Source organism: Metopolophium dirhodum, chromosome 8 (assembly GCF_019925205.1).
Source record: "Metopolophium dirhodum isolate CAU chromosome 8, ASM1992520v1, whole genome shotgun sequence".
NCBI lineage: Eukaryota > Metazoa > Arthropoda > Insecta > Hemiptera > Aphididae > Metopolophium > Metopolophium dirhodum.
This window is the reverse complement of record NC_083567.1, coordinates 2,043,924-2,065,048: the sequence shown is the minus strand read 5'-3', so window position 1 is coordinate 2,065,048 and position 21,125 is coordinate 2,043,924. Positions and strand designations below refer to the sequence as shown.

At 26.6% G+C, this 21,125-nt stretch overlaps 2 protein-coding genes across 4 annotated transcripts; both read left to right on the top strand.

Moving 5' to 3' along the window:
- The first annotated feature begins 154 nt into the window (after window positions 1-154).
- LOC132951073 (engulfment and cell motility protein 1) lies at window positions 155-4,484 on the top strand. Of its 3 annotated transcripts, none has more exons than XM_061022768.1 (9): window positions 155-679; window positions 903-1,380; window positions 1,453-1,997; window positions 2,069-2,278; window positions 2,349-2,594; window positions 2,697-2,975; window positions 3,039-3,214; window positions 3,271-3,401; window positions 3,864-4,484. In XM_061022768.1, the coding sequence occupies exons 2-9, from the start codon at window positions 936-938 to the stop codon at window positions 4,031-4,033; spliced, it is 2,202 nt and encodes a 733-aa protein (XP_060878751.1). In that variant the 5' UTR covers window positions 155-679; window positions 903-935; the 3' UTR covers window positions 4,034-4,484. The 3 variants fall into 3 exon arrangements, with proteins under 3 accessions (XP_060878751.1, XP_060878750.1, XP_060878749.1); XM_061022767.1 differs by having other exon boundaries at window positions 155-729; XM_061022766.1 differs by having other exon boundaries at window positions 155-633; window positions 3,864-4,483.
- A 1,910-nt stretch (window positions 4,485-6,394) lies between these two features.
- LOC132950335 (vacuolar protein sorting-associated protein 16 homolog) lies at window positions 6,395-13,290 on the top strand. Its single transcript, XM_061021743.1, has 16 exons — window positions 6,395-6,592; window positions 7,210-7,402; window positions 7,896-8,024; window positions 8,090-8,234; window positions 8,843-8,958; window positions 9,023-9,222; window positions 9,290-9,542; window positions 9,605-9,730; window positions 9,841-9,968; window positions 10,076-10,220; window positions 10,283-10,417; window positions 11,401-11,562; window positions 11,688-11,837; window positions 11,925-12,172; window positions 12,497-12,593; window positions 12,675-13,290. Exons 1-16 carry the CDS (start codon window positions 6,540-6,542, stop codon window positions 12,789-12,791), a joined length of 2,397 nt encoding a protein of 798 aa, XP_060877726.1. The 5' UTR covers window positions 6,395-6,539; the 3' UTR covers window positions 12,792-13,290.
- Window positions 13,291-21,125: the final 7,835 nt, after the last annotated feature.

Below are 21,125 nucleotides of genomic sequence, written 5' to 3'. Positions count from 1 at the left end.
CGCCGAGATACCTATTATCAAATACTTCGAAATTATCGTTTTAAAGTATTTGATATTATATAGATAACAACATAAATAATATGATGTTTTAATCATTTGTTTAAATCTTTGCTGTCGCATTATTAATATTTATAATAATAATATAAACATAATTTACAATTATAATTAATATGTGTTATATTTTATTCATGTTGAAAATTACATCTTTGAAAATAAATTTGTATAATAACTCCTTATAACTTCGGCAATATAATATGCAGTATTGCGGTTACCACCTTATCAGAAAGCGATAAAAAATATGAGCTCATAGATAGCCATAATTTTTTTTATCTTTATTAATTATAATTTATATTGTAAACATTGTAAACCGATTAATTTATTAATTAATGTTATACATTATCGTCAATTTGTCATATTATATCACTCGCGGGTTAAGAATTAAGATTTGGTTCGTGTTATTTAAAATGTATACTATTTACGCCTAACTTCGGTATATCGTTTAATGTGTATGACGGACAAAAAGTAATTTAATAGTTAACAATTTGAATCAATAATTAAAGTATACTATACGAATTCCGTTTTTTTCTCAATTGTTGTGTTGACATAAGAATCGGCGGTGGCGATACTCCAAAGGTGTTATTTATTTATTTATTTATAAATTCATCATAAATCATAATAGGTACATTTAACGTATCAAAAAAACTAACTGCAGTCCAATATCTTAGCTAGGTATTATTTTTAAATATTTATTTTCTCGCTAGTCAACTAGATCTATCTGGTAATAGCTGATGGTGTATATTAAACCTTAATTTTATCTCATAGTCGCACCCTATTGACTTACATAACAATGAGGTGCACTCAATGAATGTTAATATATATCATATATGTATATTTTTTTTCAGAATTGATTTTCCAATTTTGTAACCGCATATTTCATGAGTTTAAATAAACCAGAAAAGATGCCTTCGTTGGACGCAAACGTTGTGAAAATAGCGGTTGAAATGGAATCTGAAAATCCACAACTTAAAGAATTCAATCAAAAGATACCACTAACCAACATAATCCAAGACTTATGTAGTGGTTGGGACTTAACTGACCCTGAACAATATGCGTTGAAATTTTCTGAGAAAACCAACCAAAATTATGTCACTGAAAAAAATAGAAATGAAATTAAAAATGGTTCTGTATTGAGACTTGCATTTTCTCCTTCAAAGATTGCATATGACATACTGCAGACACTTCATTCTGAAAGTTCTGATGACAAAAATGAAAGAACTTCTGCCCTGCAAAAGTTAGCAGAATGCAGTACTGATATAACATTTGCTCTTGAATTCATTAATAAACAAGGATTGGCTCTGATTATTAGCTTAATTGAAAGAGGTATAACATAACTAATAATTATATTATGTTTGCTGTTAAGAAATTAAATATTTCAATAATTTTTCTTTTCAGGTAAATGTCAAGGAGCAATGTTAGCTAATGCACTAGCTTCATTTGTCGAGTTGATGGACCATGGAATTGTATCTTGGGATATTTTAGAAACTCCATTTATTAATATGGTTGCCAGCTATGTTAATAATCAAACATCTAGGCCACAGGAAGCAAAAGTTGTACAATCTTCACTATCTATATTAGAAAGTATTGTTCTAAACAGTTCTGCTAAGTATGGTCAAGTAGAAAAAGAAGTAGGATTCCCTAACCTTGTACTACGTCTTGAAAATCAAAACCCCATCATTCAACAAAATGCACTTTCTTTAATAAATGCTTTATTTTTGAAAGCTGATCCAGCTAAAAGAAAAATTATTGCTAGTACCTTATGTACTAAACAAGTGCGCAATGTTATACTACAAAATATCATAAAAACATCATCTGGTGAAGTTGGATCTGAAATGGCTCACCAACTTTATGTTATGCAAACATTATGTTTTGGACTGCTTGAAGAAAGAATGAATACCAAAATGGACCCACAAGATCAAGATGCTCATGAAAAAATTAAGGTGAGCATACATTCAATATTTTTATTAAGTTAAGACGGTACATTTTAATTTTAATTTATTTTCAAATTTAGGAATTGCGTAAGATTGCATTTGAATTGGATACAATTAGTGGTGGAGATGCTAGTCGACGACAACTTAGTCCATTTACCAAAGATTATAAAAAACTGGGCTTTAAATACGACATAAACCCTGCATTGGATTTTACAGAGACTCCACCCGGAATGTTGGCTTTAGATTGTATGGTATATTTTGCTCGTAATCATGTTGATGCTTATACAAAAGTGAGAATTCTAAACTATCTAAGCCATAAAAAAAATAATATTTTAACAGATTGTTTTGTATTAATTTTAGGTTGTTCTAGAAAATTCATGTAGAGCGGATGAACATGAATGTCCTTTTGGCCGATCATCTGTTGAATTAGTACGCTTACTTTGCAACATACTTAGAATTGGCGAACTTCCCAGTGAACAAACTACTACATATCATCAAATATTTTTTAGCCATGATCATCCTTTCCATGAATTATATTGTGTTTGTATTGTGTTACTAAATAAAACATGGAAGGAAATGAGAGCAACAACGGAAGATTTTGTCAAAGTAAAATTAAAAAACTGTTAATATATATTATTTATTTTTATGCAATTTTATTATATATTTAAAAAATATATATTAGGTTATAAGCTTTGATTTTTTTTCTAGGTATTAAGTGTTGTACGGGAACAAATCACTAGGGCTTTAGGCTCACAACCAGCCAATTTGGAAAAACTACGACAAAAATTATCTACTCTCACTTATTCTGAAATAACTAATCTATGGCAACAAGAACGTACTTCTAGAGAACAATGGGAGAGCCACGCTCGTCCTATAGTGCAACTTAAAGAGTTAGTTACACCTGAGATTGTGCAACTTATTAAAAAACAACGCCTCAACTACATGGTTGATGGGACTCGATTTACTAAATATTCACAACGTGGACAGGTTAACGAATCATACAATATTCAATAAATCATAAACTTACAAACTTATTAATTTTTTTTTTAGAGAGTTAAAGATAAGTTTTGGTTTGTAAGATTATCACAAAACCACAAAGTTTTACACTATGGTGATTGTGATGATAAAAGTGTCCCTACAATTGAAGAACTTCCAAATAAGTTGGGAGTGGTTGATATCAAAGCATTGCTTACTGGTAAAGACTGTCCTCATATGAAAGATGCCAAGTAAATTTAAAAACATTAAATATAATTGAGTTGAGTTAATAATTTTATATTTATAGAGGCCGGAAATCTACACATCAACTTGCTTTTTCATTGACTTTGGATTCTGTGGAAATGACACCTCTTTATTTTGTCGCTCCGGATGAAATGGTTTATGATTATTGGGTTGATGGAATAAATGCATTACTAGGTAAATAAAATTATACATGTATATATACAGTTGACGTTTAGATCATTGACCTCTATCCCTCTATGTAACCTAGAATATGATTCTCCTGAGTAAAAAAGTATAAATATTTCAAATGTTTAACCTTTTATATTGATTTATATTAAAATTAAAAATTTGTCATAAATATATGAAATAAGTGTGTACTACTATGTACCAAATTTATCAACTAGAAATACTACATTATTTTAATAACGTAATATCTTATACATATTATGTTTTCAGTGATACACCAGTTTTTATTTCAACAGTGATAAATTAAAACTATTAAACTAATAAAATGTAAGAATAGTCTATTTTATATACTTATATAAAAGGATAATATATATTTATGCAAAATAAGTATTGTAGCTAGGAGAAAATTTTGTTCCACAAAACTTGTATATTATGTAAATTGTACTTATTATTATTGAAAAAATTATTTAGGTAATAAAATGACAAGTAAAGAAGCTGAGAATGATTTGGAAACATTATTATCAATGGAAATAAAACTTAGACTTCTAGATGCTGAAGGAGTTGGTGTAGATATTCCTCAAGATCCACCTCCTGTACCTGCTGATCCACCAAACTATGAATTCTGTTATGATTTTAAATGAAGTTCTCAAAAAATGTTTAATGACCAAATTATTTATTTATAATATAATATTTTATCTCAACTACTAGGTTTATAAGGGTTCTAGTAAGGTATACTTTTTTTTGTATCATTGCGTTGGATTTTTTATGAATTACTAAAAATTATCTATTTATTTAAATAAGAGTTTAAATCTTAGTGAAACTATTCAAATGTAAAATCATTGTGCATTGTATTCAATAGTATAGGACTTTAATCCATAAGGAATCAATATATTTTTATATATTATATATTTTTTTTTTTATACGCCATAATATAATAGTTTATTAGTTTTTATTTTTTCTATTACTCACATATTTATAGTATTCGTTAGTAAGATTATCTTTTATTATAAACTCAATCTAGTCTTTACAAATGAAAAATGTATTTTAAATTGTATTAATATTTATATAAAAATGATTCATTTTTATTTTCTTATTTATTTTTTTAGAATATATTATTAACTTTGATAATAATTAATAAGTGATTAATGATTAAATAATAATATAATACAAATTACTCATTAATGCCTAAAGTCCTTGCTGAAAAAGTTGGAAATATTTTAAATAATGAATCCATTCCATGTAAAAGATAATTATTATTTTCATATTTTAAAGTTTAAACAGCAAATATTGTAATTGATTTTGGACAATTTATATTTTTTTACGATATTCCAAGTAAAGACTGTTAGGCATTAGTTTCCCCCTAACAACCAGGGCCAAATCGCTCCAAACAAATTTGACTAATTGTAATTTGTAAGTATATTCCTCGAAGATTTAACTTCATCAATCTAACTTACACCATACAGGCACAGATGTAATTTCACGTTACAACAATAATTTCAAAAAAGCAGGTAAGTGGATGGCAAATGGCAATCGTATGAGACGATCAACAATTCTATTATTTCGATTAGCATTCAGTAATAATAACTTGTGAACCATACATAAACGTATAAGCAATCGCCAATCTTGACAGACAGACACTTTCGAAGAGATGTATTCCATTAACCATACGATATTAATATTATTTTTTTTAAGTAAGTTATGGCCTTTTTGAAACTAAACATTTTAAAATGATCATAACTTACTTAAAAATAAAAATATCAATAGAAGGATACGTGGGGTTCTACATAATAATCTGTATAATAGGTCAATTCACTCTCATATTAAAACCAACAGCACACTATTGAAACTGGTTACCGAATATTTGCTATGTCCTACGCGTGTGTAAGACAGAAACAATACATACAACGTCCTCTTAAATTAATTAACACTTTGCAACAATGTGACATGAACTCGGCCAATAACAACCAATTTTTATAATAGATTAATACTAAGCCGAGTTTTCACTTTTCAAACTTTGGTAAATCTAAACATTTTACTTTAATTCATATTTTGGGAAAAACTCATTTCACAATTTATATAATATGAAAAAGTTTTACCATTTGTTTTCAATTTATTATATGGATAGGATAGTCAGTCCATAAAACTACACGCAAAACCTGCTTTGCGATGTCCTCTATAGTGAAAAAACCGCAAGACGATTGGATGATGACAACAAATACAAAACACTTTTCATTGTTACATTATACATATAGGCTTTAGTCATATAGAAGTTACGCAATAGGTATAATAATAATAATTATAATAATAATAATAATAATAATCATATAATAATTTCATGTGCTACTGTGATGTGATATTATACTCATAAATCATAATAGGATGGACGACATAATAAATGATATAATTTTTTTTTCCATTAAATAAATAATAATATAATATTAGATTTTTTTTTGACAAATATTGTGATACGGCGTGTCGGGTATGCAATATAGGTACATACGATTTTTTTTCATAATATTAATTTCGATTAGCTCTTTTTGCTGTATTCAGGTAAAATTATACTGCATATTTTTTATGGACGTCTATAAAATTGTAAACTTTCTATCTGTGATATTTAACCAAATATTTAACTTACATTTTATGTATTCAATACGCTAATTATATAGCTATTTAGTAAAGTAAATATCTATAAAATAGCAATTAGGAATAAACACAAAAATAAATAAAATTGGCAATTTTTACAAGATAAAATTACATTTACAACATTTCGCATTTAAATTAATGTTGATACAAATGTATATTTAGTATAAACGTTTATTTGCAATTATTTAAAAAATCTCAGGATTAGTACATTCAGTTTTTTAGTTTCGTCTCCGTGAACGAGATATTTGCTAGATGGCAGCACAATAAAATGTTAATATTGTCACAGAATTTTTCTGTGATATTGTGCTTATATGATATGAGTGATAAGCACTTGTCCGAAAATGATAAGATCTATTGAATCCAAAAAATTAAAAATTGAAATTCTAGCTACTGACAGCTACACTTTTTAATTGAAATGTTCATCATAATCTGATTATAGAAGAATTGAGCATCTTCATTTTGTCTTACGTTGTAGAAATTGATTTGGATAGTTAATTTGTAAATATGTCATTGCTTACATCTGAATGGGTTCCATATGGAACTGAAAATTATTTCAGGTATAGGAATATTATGTACAAATTTATTTTGATTTAATTATCTTTAATATTATTATGACACAACCACTAATTCAAATAAAATATTTGAGTGTATCAATTATATACATAACAGACTCAAACTATGATATGAGTTGGTACATCGTACATAACTACTACATATTGTTAGGGAAAAAAGACATCAATATTTTCTTCTTGAAAATCTTGAATGTAGGTATTTTAAATTTTAAATTGATCATTCCAAAGTATAACTTGTTTATAAACATTTATAGTTGTAATTTGTTGTATTATAAAAACTTTTAGGTACATATTAATACCCAAGTAGATTATTATCTGACTTAATAAAACATACCTGTCTTTATTTTCTATTTCATATTTGAATTGTATTTTATTTCAAACAAATATTTAGAATTTAAATCCAGCCTTAATAAGGTATGTTTGATTTTTCTACTTTACCTAAATAGTTGTCAAATTGTTTGTCTAAAAATATTATTATTATATTAGTATAACGTTATTATAATAATATTATAATATCATTACAAAATAATAAATAATCTATCCTATATTATAAATATTATGTGAAATTGTAAATTATTTCTAAATTTGTTTTATACTTCCAGGAAACTTGAAATGTATTCTGATATGTATTGGTGCAATGAAATAGATATTAGCACATCTGTTGTAATTGCAGCACCTTGTGGAGGACCTGTGATTGTTATACGTGATCGAACAAAATTGGTGTCTGTAAAAACAGTTGGAAAGCCAATAATTTCGGTATACACATCATCTGGAAAAATTATTTCATCTTTTGTGGTATGTAAAACATCTATCAATGTATTAGGTACTTGTACTAGCCATTTCAATATTATAAACATTTCATTTTAAATTCTAAATTAATTTTCTAAAAGTTTTATTAATTGTCAGTTAGTATTTATTATATAGAGTATTCTATAAAATATTTTGTGTATTATTTTATTGCATGGATAAATAATTATTTACTAATTACCTAGCTATACTAAACATTAAATATTTTATGTTCATACAATATGATTAAGCTAATCTGTAATGTATATAGAGAAGATTAACACTTAATTATGTAGAATTTAATACATTTTAAATACGTAATATACTTAATTTCTCAGTTGTTTTGTAATACATTAATTTAGCATAGGTCATTGATGTATGTAAATAAATGTTATTGTAGGTATATTATGACTTGTACATTAGTTTAATTTAATGTTAAATACTGCAATTCTAATAATTCATAAATAGAAAAAGGAATTTTAATCTATTATTATTTTTATAGTGGAGTTCAGGCCATTTAATCAATTTAGGATGGTCAAATAATGAAGAAATATTATGTTGTCAAGATGATGGTTTGGTCTTAATTTATGATTTGTTTGGAAACTATCAGCATACTTTTAGTATGATAAAGGTTGTTTCAATATTAAAATTGACTGAGTATCAACCTATTTTTACTTTTTTATATATTTATTATAGGACCGACAAGGTGTTAAGTTATTAGATGCAAGAATTACAAGTAACTTTACAAGAACTATTGTAGCAGTATTAACAGAGACCTGCAATATTTATGTTATGAATGATATTACAAAAGTAAAAGTTCACATTTTACCAGATATTCCAGGTATGTTAATTTAATAAAAAAATATTTAAGGAGGAATTAAATGTTTTTATATTTTACCTTTTATAGTGAAATTGTTCTTTACACAATACATCAGCTTATAGACTAAAGTTGTGAAGTTGGATTTAAGATTGTACTTCCTAATATGAAATGTTTATGAAATTTGATTGTCAAATGTTATACCCTTTATTTTACTAAAATCAAATTAATTAGTTACCTCATAGGCGGGCATTTTCAGAATGTTGGACTGGACAAACCTGTTTGTTGCTACCACCTATTCAACCATGTATATGCCTGCCGTGTATTAAAACTATCCCTTGCTATAAGCTGGCCTCTGAAGTTCCTTATAAATGTGAATGAAGTATAGTATTTATTGAACCCATTTAATAAAAAAATACTTTTGTTTTTATTATCAAGTATCCGAAGGGGGTAACAATAATACTTTATATTAACGAATCATACAATAACAGTAGCAGAATATTTTACCAATATTTTCAACACTTCAATAATCATAAACATAAGATTTGTTAAAATTTATTTTTATTAAATAAAATTATCCAACTAAAAATTAAAATAATATTTTTAAATTTTTGTTATTTTTATTCTTATAGATATGAATAGTTTGCCAAATTTATGGGAAATAGTATTATTAGAAAGACAAACAAATGTATTGATTTCAACAAATCACTCTTTGTATTCTGTTTCTCATGCTGAATGCAAACAACAAGTATGTTAATGTGTTTTAAAAAAAAAAAGTAAATATACATATAATTTTGATTACAATTTTACAGTTTATTGGATTTAATGACACAGATTATAACAATGATACTAGTCTTACTAATTCAATTAAGAAAATCTGTATTTCAGCTGATCACAAATATATTGCTCTATTAAATAATGATAATATAATTTGGATCGGATCTTCAGATTTACGAAAAGTTTATAGAATTTACAGAAAATCGTTTTCTAGTTCCATTGATCAAATGGCTTGGTATTTATGTTTATCAATATTCAATGTATTAAGTAGTCTAATAATGTAATTATTACATTTTAAATAGGTGCGGTACAGAAGGAGTTGCACTATATTTTAAATCGGAAGAAACAGTGATGATTATTGGTAAAATTGAGGATCAAGTATCTTTTATATATACCGACCCTATTTGTTTAGTATCAGAAATTGACTGTGTTCGAGTAATAGGAGCATTTTCAAATGATATGTTACAATTAGTACCTCATTATGTACAAGAAATTTTTCGTATTAATAGTACTAGCCCTAGTTCCTATTTAGTTGAGGCTTCTAAGCAATTTGAGGTAATTTACATAAATAAATGCCTTAGATAAATATTTTAAAAATATGTTTTTATTATATATAGAGAAGAAACCACCGAGCTAATGAATATATACATTTAGTAAATCAAATGTTGGAAACTGCAGTTGACCATTGTATCAAAGCTGCAGGACATGAGATTGATACTTCAACACAAAAGTTATTGATGAAAGTTAGTTTTGAAATTCCAAATTAGTACAGCTTGAAAGTTTTAGGAGCCATGTTGAATGTATTATTATTTTTTAACTTTATGAAACTTTAAAGTAACTACAATTTTAATAGGCTGCTCAATTTGGAAAAACATTTTTGCAAAACTGGAATCCAGAACAATATATAAATCTGTGTAGATTACTCAGAGTTCTAAACGCTGTCCGGGATCCAAAAATTGGTATTTCTATAACATATCCTCAGTAAGCATAAAAATCATTTCATTTAAATATATTGTATAGGTATCTGGTAAATATATTTGAGACATGTAAACTTAAATCATACACCACTGTATTTAATTTTTTAATAGGCTGCAAAAAATATCAGTACAGGCATTATTGGATAAACTTGTTGGTCAACGGCATTACTATTTAGCTTTACAAGCTTCCTCTTATATTCGTATGTCAAGCAATCTAGGATCCAGCCGTATTTTAACTCATTGGGCTAAGTTTAAGGTTAATATTTAAAAAAAATGTTTAGTAACTTATTGAATTAGTCTTATATAGTGTTATTTCAGGTGAAACAAACACAAGTAGATAGAGAACAATTAGCAATTACAATTGCTGATAAACTTGGAAAATATTCTGGAGTTTCATATCATAGTATTGCAGAAATTGCTGCAAATAGTGGCAGAATACAACTTGCTATAAAAGTATGTATAACATATCAATAAGCTATATAGGAGGCAAAGATTGGTTTATTATTCAAAAACTATCTTTGTTCCCATGGTCCTAACGACCAGTTATAAATAATTATTATACCTAGTGTACGAAGATATTAAGACATAATACCAACATTTCTTAACCTTTTTTCGTTCAATGTACTCCTTGACTTTTCACCATTGATTTCTGTACCCTCTACCGTCTAAGTTCATTGCACACTGTAGGCACCACCTACGATGTTTATTATGCACATATATGTATTATCAAAAACCAAATTTTATATATATGAAAAAAGTTATCTGTAAATTTTTAATAACATTAAAATAAATATTTCACAGATTATCTAACGTTTCAAATGAATCAAATTCTACTTTATTCTGCCAATTCTCTTTTTTATAACCTCCTCAGTTCTTCTCATATATTGATGGTTTAGAGCAGCGATTCTCAACCTTTTTATATCCGCGTACCACCTACACAGCTTGAAAATTGTTATGTACCACATAACAATTTTTTTTTTTGCTTATCAAGAATGTATGCGCTATTTTACATGTATGGAATTTTATTTTATTAGGTACTACAAAATGATGATAATATATTAAGCATTTAAATGCATAAAATGAAAATTTAATATGTACAATTATTATTTATATTATTGTTATTAATGTCAAATAAACTAACCAATATTTAATATGAATAATGATCCATTTTTTTTTTATTAAGGGAAATTTTTTAGCATACCACATGAACTTTTCGCATAGGTTAGGTTACTACATACCACAGGTTGAGAAATGCTGGTTTAGAGACACTGTTAATCATAAATATTTATTGATACTTAATTATTATCAATGTTTGTACCTATAACAACAATACAATATAATTTTTAATATTTTCTTACCGTACTCTATTGGCGTTAAGAACTTAAAAACCATACTACAAAGTGATTAGTTTTTAAAAAATATGAATTTTGTAATAGCTTTTAGATTATGAAACACAAGTCAATTTGCAAATACCACTGTTATTAAAATACCAACAAGATACCATTGCTCTGAAAAAAGCTGTTGAAAGTGGAAATACTGATCTTGTTTATATGGTATTACTTCATATGCAAACTTCTATGCCACTTGGAAAATTTCAAGTTAGTTTAAAACTTAAAGTCTAAATAATTAATTAAACGATTGGAACAATAATTGTAAATTTTTAGACGAATACTGGTCATAATTACTAAATTTTAATCTCAATACAATATTTGATTTTTGTTAGATGGAAATAAAAAAAAGTTCTGTTGCTCAAGCTCTTTACATAAAGTATTGTCATCAGCAATCAGGGTATTCACTGTTGGATATGTACACACAAGAAGATAATCATGAAGAGTTAGCACTTTATCATATCACTGAGTCGATCAAATCAAAAGTAATATTACAAGATTTAGCATATATTCATGAAGTGTAATTTATTTTCATTTGATACTTTATTATAAAATATGCATGTTCTTTTTAGAATACTAAAGAAATGTCTGTATCAATTAATGAAGCCATTAATTGTTATAAAAGAACACGAGATGAATTTTCATTGACTACTTGTGAAAGCCAAATAAAATTAATACGATATCAAAGTAGTTTAGAAGAAAAATTGAAAAATGATTTTCGTAATTTGACATTGAATGACACTCTTCTAAAGTTAATAGAAATAAATGAACTAAAACTTGCTGATAAATTACGTTCAGAATTCAAAGTCCCTGAAAGAAGGTGAATACAATATTATATTTATTTGTTAAGTTAAAAATGACAATTTTATTTTATTTTATTTAATTCAATACCAATTACTCATTTGTCAGTATTGATTTAATAAAAAATTCTCAAGTAAATGCCCAAGTACTATTAAGAATATTGCTAAATTATCAACTCTAATACTTAATAAACATAATAATAATGACTAATAATCTTATCACTTATCAAATAGCAAACGTATAATATTGCATACTGTTGTTATAAAATACTGTCATTTTATATAATATAATATGTTTTTGATCATGGTTGATTTATATTAATATATTATAAACTTATTTTTAGGTATTGGTGGGCACGATTAACTATACTAGCTAAGCAAGAAGATTGGAATGAACTTGAAAAGTTATCAAAAGTAAAAAAGTCCCCAATTGGATATGAGGTAAAAAAACTTAATTAATTAATTAATTTGATACTGATTTTTTGCATAGTACAAACATTTTTCTTTGACACTTATTTTTAGCCATTTGTAGATGTCTGTATTGAACATGGAAACAAATATGAAGCATTAAAATATTTACCAAAAGTAAGAGATGATCTTAAACAAAATTATAGTACCAAAGTAACGTCAATGCCTTGAACTCTTTCCTCGTTTCCTTCCTATTATATGTTTACCTTTATCATTTTAAACAAGTAGATTTTGTAATTGTCCATATTGTTAAAAGTATTTTCATGTTATGTTTTTTTTCCTACGATTTAAGAATCATTTAATATCTAACAAGCATTAATTTGATCATATATTTATATGACAGGGTTACTTGAGGTTAAAAGTGTGATGTGTCTTGCAGCTGAACACACTTTTAACCTCTTGTAACCCTGTTATGGAAAATATATGTTTAAATTAATTCTTATATAATGGTTAGGCTTCGGTCTGTAATAAATAGATATAAATATTGAAATAAATTATTATTTTTTTAGTATAAATTGTATTATATTTAAATTGTTTGTTTTAAATAAAAACTATATTGTACCAATCTATTTAAATATTTAATCATACTTTATTAAACATTTTAATTCAACATTTTAGCTTTACCTATGCTGTACATTGTATTTTATTTTTTAAACATTCATATTTCATATTTTTTTTTTGCATTTTTTTACTGATGTATGTATTTTCATATGGTTCAAAAAAAAATTGGAGTTGATATATGCGTTATCCTGTTATCCCCTTATTGTCTGTTAAACCTGTTGGTGTTGCACATGTCATAAACATTTTTAGATTCTGAGCGCTCGATGAATGTATTGATTTTGATGTGTTTTTATTTGTGTCGGTCATCATCTTTTAGGACAGTAAAAATGGTTGGACTTTGACAGCATATTTTGTGATAGGAAAGTGAATCTAATTGGTACTTAAGAGGGTCAAAAGTAAAAAATTCTCTGTAATTTTCAAAAGCGCCGGAAAAAATCAAAAAAACTTAAGGAAACCAGGAACTTCCTAGAAAAAAAAAAATTTTTGGTTTTTGGTGTAACTATAATATAAATAACCGTAGATACATGACATTTTCACTGAATGTTTATATTAGCATTTTCTATACACCACAACATTTTCACTTGTTTTGAGCTGTTTACGGACATTTTCAGTATCCATTTTTTTTAGTTTTTTTTTTATAAATGTCAATAAAATTTTATTGTTGGGTCAAAAAGCTTGAAAATTTAATAGAGCCTCCTGATATATTGTTACAACAACAGTCAAATTATTTTATTGTTAAAAATGTATAAAAAGTTAAAATGTTATAGTTAAGAATTAAAAATTTAAAACTAAGTTCATTGTAAGTAGTTAATTCTGTAACCAAAAAATCTAAAAATTACACATAAACACAGTTTTTTTATAATTTTTTAAAAGTTAAAATTTTGACGAAATTACATATAAAATAACCAAGAATAATGATTTTTGTAATTTTTTTGTAATTTTATAATATTAATGCAACTTACATACTACTGTATTCATAATAAGTAATAACTATTAGACCAACAATTATAAGCCTTAAAAATCTTTAAAATATGTATGCAGTTATACCCTAAAAATTACCAAAATATGCCCTAAAAAAGAAAATGTTATTGTAAAAGATGATTAAATGATTTATTTTGATTATACAATTATTGCCAATGAAAAATTTACAAAAATGTGTGGTATTAAAAAATATTAAAAATTAAAATTAAAGTAATAATTAATAAATAAATAATAATAAGTTAAACAAAAACATGAGAGATATAACTATTGATACGACTAGTGTTAGAAGTTTTCACTTTTACCTCTTTTCATAAATGAGTTGAAATATCCATAATAAGGTATATGAGTGAAACAAATTAATATTTTATAATTTTGTATATTTAATATCTTAAATATGCTCCAAAAATATACTAAATACTAAAATATGCCCTAAAAATGCAAAAATACCATAATATGCAAAAATATGCAAAATAAAATTTTGTATCATTAGGTTATAAAACAAATTTTGGTATAAACTAGCTATTTTTTTGAGCAACCAATAAAAATATGCAAATGCATACAAGTGTTGGCCCTAGTAATAACAATATAAATACAATATAAAATATCTTTGACTGACAAACCGTCTCCGCTCAGAATCGTTTTTCGTATACAATGATATATCATTTAATTCAGGTGTGAAAAAAAAATTTGACTCCTCTTTTCCGAATTCAGAAATATAGGAACCCCATTAAAAATTTGAAACTACATAATTGGAAGGTACCTATAATATATGTACAATATTTTAATCCACGATGCTAACATCATTTGTTTATAACCTAATTGCCAACCTCCTCCACTAATTATTATGGTTTAAATGAACCACTTCGGCGCTGTATATGTATCCTTTTCACTATCTTAAGACTACCTGCAAGTACTTTTAACTTAAACGATAATATTAATTGTATATCACACAAGTAATGTTAATTGTATTAAATATTAATTGTAAAATGGTCACATGCCCGTAATGTATGCTTAAATAGATAAATAATGTTAAATATACAGAATACTTCATTATTACTATTAGGGTATGATATATTTTTTGAAAGTGACGTTTCAATGCTCATCGCAAACATAATCTATAGTAGTTATTAGTTATATCACTTATATAACACTCCTCAACTTTTAATAAAACCATTCTAGTAATCTACTCCCATTATCATGAGCGAAGTACCTACACCTATATATTATTATTTGTGTGATGAGAGCCTGTCTGTTATGATTTTTTAAACTACGCCTATTATACCTATCAACTTTCGTACCAATCGTAGGTACTCACATTTTACTCGGGTAGGTTAGGTTAGGGTTAGGGTACGTGCCAACTCGCTAGTGAAACGTATCGTTCTCGAAACATAAAAATAGAGTCTTAACGGCTAACATGGAAAATCGTGATTTATAAACTAACGAAAATATTGATTTGTTCTAAGTTCTTCAGTCCAAATACATTTACATAAAAGTGTCGAAACTACATAATGGCCCTCGGGTTATTACAGTGTAATCGATTTTAAGCGTTAAAAAATATATAATTTAATGCAATACTACGTGCAACAAACGTATACGAATATAATATACGATATTTTATAACTGTCAGTTTTTCCATTACTATGCTCTTGCCACCAAATGACAGATAATTATACGCTGTCAGAATAGGTATGATGTGCATCATAATATAATAACGCAAAAAAATCAGAGTAGGTACGGGTTTTTTTTTTTATATAATATATTGTATGTATATATGTATTATTATTTACATGCGGTAATAATAGGTGAATCCTCGCCGTAAGTAAAAGTACGTTTCCGTACTTGACCCAGGGTCAATGAAAAATATGTAAGAATACGTACCCATAGCGCTTAATTTGTGTTTTTAAAAATATATTTATGAAACAGGCACAACGGCAAAAGTGATATAATTATTGTATATATGGTTACAAATAACATATTATAATACGCTTTTAATAGGTATATATTTTATTATACATTATTATGGTATTTTGTTTAATCGCTCGGGTAATTTATTTAGCAGTTAAAAATTAAAATAAAAACATATTATGTTATACAAATTTAAATAGGTACATAATAATCCATAAAGTTTGTTTATATATTGTAATGTAAATTTATGTATAATATGTATCATATAGGTATTATTTTTTTATTTCTAGTCGTTGTAACATGTATATATAGGTACCTACCTATAGGTACCACGTTTATCGTTTATGCATATGCATCAATTTTTTAAGTGTTCAACACTACGATGATATCATATATTAGTAGTCACATTATAACAATATTATATGGCCAATAAAAAAAAAATATTTAAATTTGTAAAATAATCATTGGCTATAATTTATCGATATAAGTACCTCATATAAGTGCCATACAGCCATACAGGTACATATTGTATACGTTAAACATACTACTTATGCATCTCTATAAATTATAATCCACTGCTAGGTAGTGTTTTATAGACTCTGATTGGTCCGAGAGAACTATTATAATATATACTGATTCTAAACGAGTAGCGATAAATACTCTGGTTGTAAAATTGCCTAGGTACCTATATGATTTTCAATTTTCAATTTCACACAATATTCTAACCAGTAATCACAAGTCAACTATGCCTATTCCTAAATATTTTTTTTCAATTAAAGATGCCTAAAGTATAATTTTTTTAAATTTTCAACCAAAAAAATTTTCAATGAAATCACATTTTTACATTTCGTAGGTACCTCCTATACGTTACAATAATAATCTTCATAATAATAAGTGATCAATTATGAAACATTAAAACATGTTCATAATGTCCTCTTAATTCTCCCGCTTTCCTAATTTTTTCTTAAGTGCCCATACCTAGGTTACCTATTATATTACCTACCTATATTGCTCACACTATACTACTGCACTTCAAAAAAGTCAAAGTCATAATATAATAAATGTATAGTCTCATAAACGTAATGTGTACACTGATATAGCTAGGTACCTAGATAGATACCTTCGTACCTATATATACATATATATATATTTATATTATATGAAATAACAAACAAAACATTTTAAGCTCTATAGTCTATATAGTCTCTATAGTCTATATAATATACTCTAATTCATTAGGTGCATAATTTACATTAAACTTCCATCACTTACATAAATATTATACCATATATGTAATCGGTATATTATCTAATATATACAATTGTCGTGTCACAGTGTTAGTGATTGAACTCCTCCGAAACGGCTCGACCGATTTTGATCAAATTTTCTGTGTTTATTTGGTAGGGCTGAGAATACGTTTTAGGCTAATTTAAAAAGGGAATTGATCACCCCCGGGAGGTGCTCAAACAGAAATGTTGAGATTTACGATAGACATTTTTGTTTATCGATGGTTGATATTGACACAAACAAATAGAAAATATTCAAATTAAAAAAATATAATAATAAATAAATATTATTCTCAAATCCTATAATCCACAGCGATCCATATTATTATTTTTAATTCGAATATTTTTCTATTTGTTTGTGTCATTAAAAATGCCAGCAAGACGCGATAGTGCCAATTTTTGTCGTAGAACAAATGCAGACGAGTACAACCACTTGCGTGATGTATTCCATACATTCTAGTAAATGTTTATTACGATTTTCTCTATCATACTCGATAACAATTGTTCAAAAATAAATAAAAAAGATTTGTAATGTATAAATTATTATTATATAACAAAATATACATTATACATACATAATATACGAATGTATATATTATTATTTAATTATTATTACAATTATTATTATTATATATATATTATATGTTATTGTTATTTATAATAAACATAAATAATAATTGGAACATTATTTAGTTTCGGTGAAGCCTTTTCGGAGGAGTTCAATAACAAACACCGTTACACGACATTTTGATATATTAGTTATTATACATACATCTACTTGATATGCTGTCACACATTGTCCGCGATCCGACGTAGTGGCTGAATTTCATTTACTGCTGCGAGTTACATCCAAAAGGAGTTGAACAATCACAATTTTTTAAAGGGTTGTTATTTTTTAAGGGCAACGAAGTGCACGGGATCAGCTAGTTATATATATTATTATATCAGTTCTGTATAAAACCATTGTCATCATTTATATGTTTTCTTGCAAATCATTTTCTCATTGTTTTTCTCTTAGCCTTGTCCATTTTTTTCATAATATAAGTATAGGTATACCAGATGCGTAACCAGGAAATAACATAGTCCATATATATCGCATGATTTTAGATTCTGAGCTTAGCGACTATAGCTATTATATACGAATATATCAAATATATTACGATAGTTTTTGGTAGAAAATGTTACATAGATAGTTGCTGGAACTTTGCAGCCTTGCAGGTGGGTCAAAACTAGAATTACCTATAGATCTCAAAGGGGATCTCATTGGGAAGTGGGGTGCGTGGGATCGTGATGCCGTTCACTTATGTATAGTTTGTCATATTATATTAAGTGTAGTTCAACAGTCAACACAGGCCAATAGGGTAAAAATGACTAATGTGACCCACTTTTATAATTTGTGTTTTCAAATATTTATACTAAAGTACCAACATCAAACCTTCAGACATTTTTTGTTTTGAAGTCTGCTAATATGATATTTTGAATCGAAAATTATTATGACATCCCCCCCCCCCCATAGATTTTAATGGCGCCGGCTCTGAATCCTAGTACTGGCAGTACTTTTCATCATTATTGCAGGGAAAAACTAAAATGAAACTGTTTACCTGAAACCGGAAATTTTTGATAAATAAGATTACATTTTTTTTATAATTAATAAGAAATTATTGTAGGGACTTGTTTTTCAAATAGTTATATTAGCATTACCATATTCTAGGTATGATTTAATTTTCAATTTTGTTTCTTTTTGAGTTCTTTTTAAGACGTATATACCTACCAATTATGTTCAAATACAATTTTGATAGAATTTTTATTTCTTCGTCAAGTGTAAATTACGAGGCTCTTCGTGAGTTTTCTTACAGAAGTGAAAAATACATAGGCACAATACATTTTTTATACACGTTTGGGGTTGACATTTTGTTGAAATTGGTTATTTAAACAAAAATATAACGAATTTCTTAGATCGATTTTAGTTATTTTGGTGTATTTACTTAAAAAAATATGTATAATCGGAGGGAGCGCACTTGAACTTTTTTACGTTTACATGGTATATTATTATTTTCTATACAATGACATTTTCAGAATAATTAGACCAATTTTAAACATTTTATACTATGACTGGCATGAACCTCTTCGGTATTATAATTATTCCTATAGGAAAAATATCTAATGCACAAAAATTCCAGGGTTAAAAAACCAATACTGAAAAATAGTTTGTTTAAAAAATTATAACGAGAATAGCATTATTTTTTATAAATTATTAATGATAGATACCTCCCAATGAAACTTTAAATACATTAGGCATAGTTTTAGATAAATAATATTAAAAAAAAAATATTCGTTTCGTCAATGATTGCGCTAGTAAATAGTTCTGCGATGATACATATTATATAAACAATTTAAATAATAGTAAATAATAATTAAGTTATAGGTACCTATGTAATTTATTCTTGAAATAAAATGAATACCACCTAGGTACAATAATACTTGATAGTAACAGGTATAATAAGTATTTATAATTTACAAACAACGAACAATATATCCATGGTTATCGGCGGTGTTACGTATGTCATATTATTATATTTGAAACTATATCGTACCCGTACTAAAAATAATAACAGTCAGTTCAATCTGACAATCATATCAACGATTTCAATATTATTATGCTTTATAATGGTACCTATTGTTATTAATTATTATAATTGTTATCTAATATCATCGACGTAGACGCGTATAATAGTGTACTATATAGCGTTGATTGTAATATTTGTAAGTTGTAACCATTAGTTATTACCGGTGACAATTAGATATTGTACTCTACCATTGTATCTATAGTCGTATGGACGGACCTATATGGTCTGACTATAGCAGTAATATTTTTAAAACGTGCACCTACCTCGTATTATATTTAATTTTTATTTAATGGTTCGTTTTACTTTTTCCGTTATTATGGAATTAGTTTATTACGCCTAAGCAAATATAATTAAAGACATAAAATGCCTATACGTAATAATATAATATTTTTTTTTAACAGCAGTACATTTTTAGGTTAGGTTACTTTTTTTTAATGTGATTCATACTCGAAATACTAATTTTAACACCCGTATGGCCGTATCCTTCGTTCGAAATCAATTTTTTCGTACAAGTAGTAGGCATCTAAATTCTAAATACACTGATTTGTCATTGCCTCATTGGATTCGAAATATGTAACACACTCATTTCAGTGAGCTACTCAATGACGAGGACAAGAGCAGGTACAATCCAATCATAATATACAGCACACCGAGTTCCCCGGTTTTTATTTTGTATCTATATAGCTTTGTCATTTATACTATATATTATGCTTAAATTACAATTTGCATTAATACCGAATTCAATAATTTATTATATGATAAGAATATTGAAATATAGCTCTGCAAAGGGTGGCAAAATTTGGCGATTTGCGGATTTCTATGCTGTGCTAAGTGCTTGTATATAGGTAAAATATTACGAAAAAAAATGTGTAATTTATTTTTCGGTGATTTTCTGCATAATTTCTGTTATTTTGAGAAAATTTTAGAATTGTAGGTATGGCACATCCATTTGTAATTTGTTAGTTTAGGTTAGGGTTACGTTAATAATTATAATTAATATAACCTTTAAAAGTTGAAATGTTAACTAGTTGTTTGAATTTTTTTTCCATTTAAAAGACATCGATAGATGGCATTGAAAATGTTTAGACTTTCAAAGTTAAAAAACAAAAAATGTGGAAAATTCGATCTCAAGTATATAGACTTTA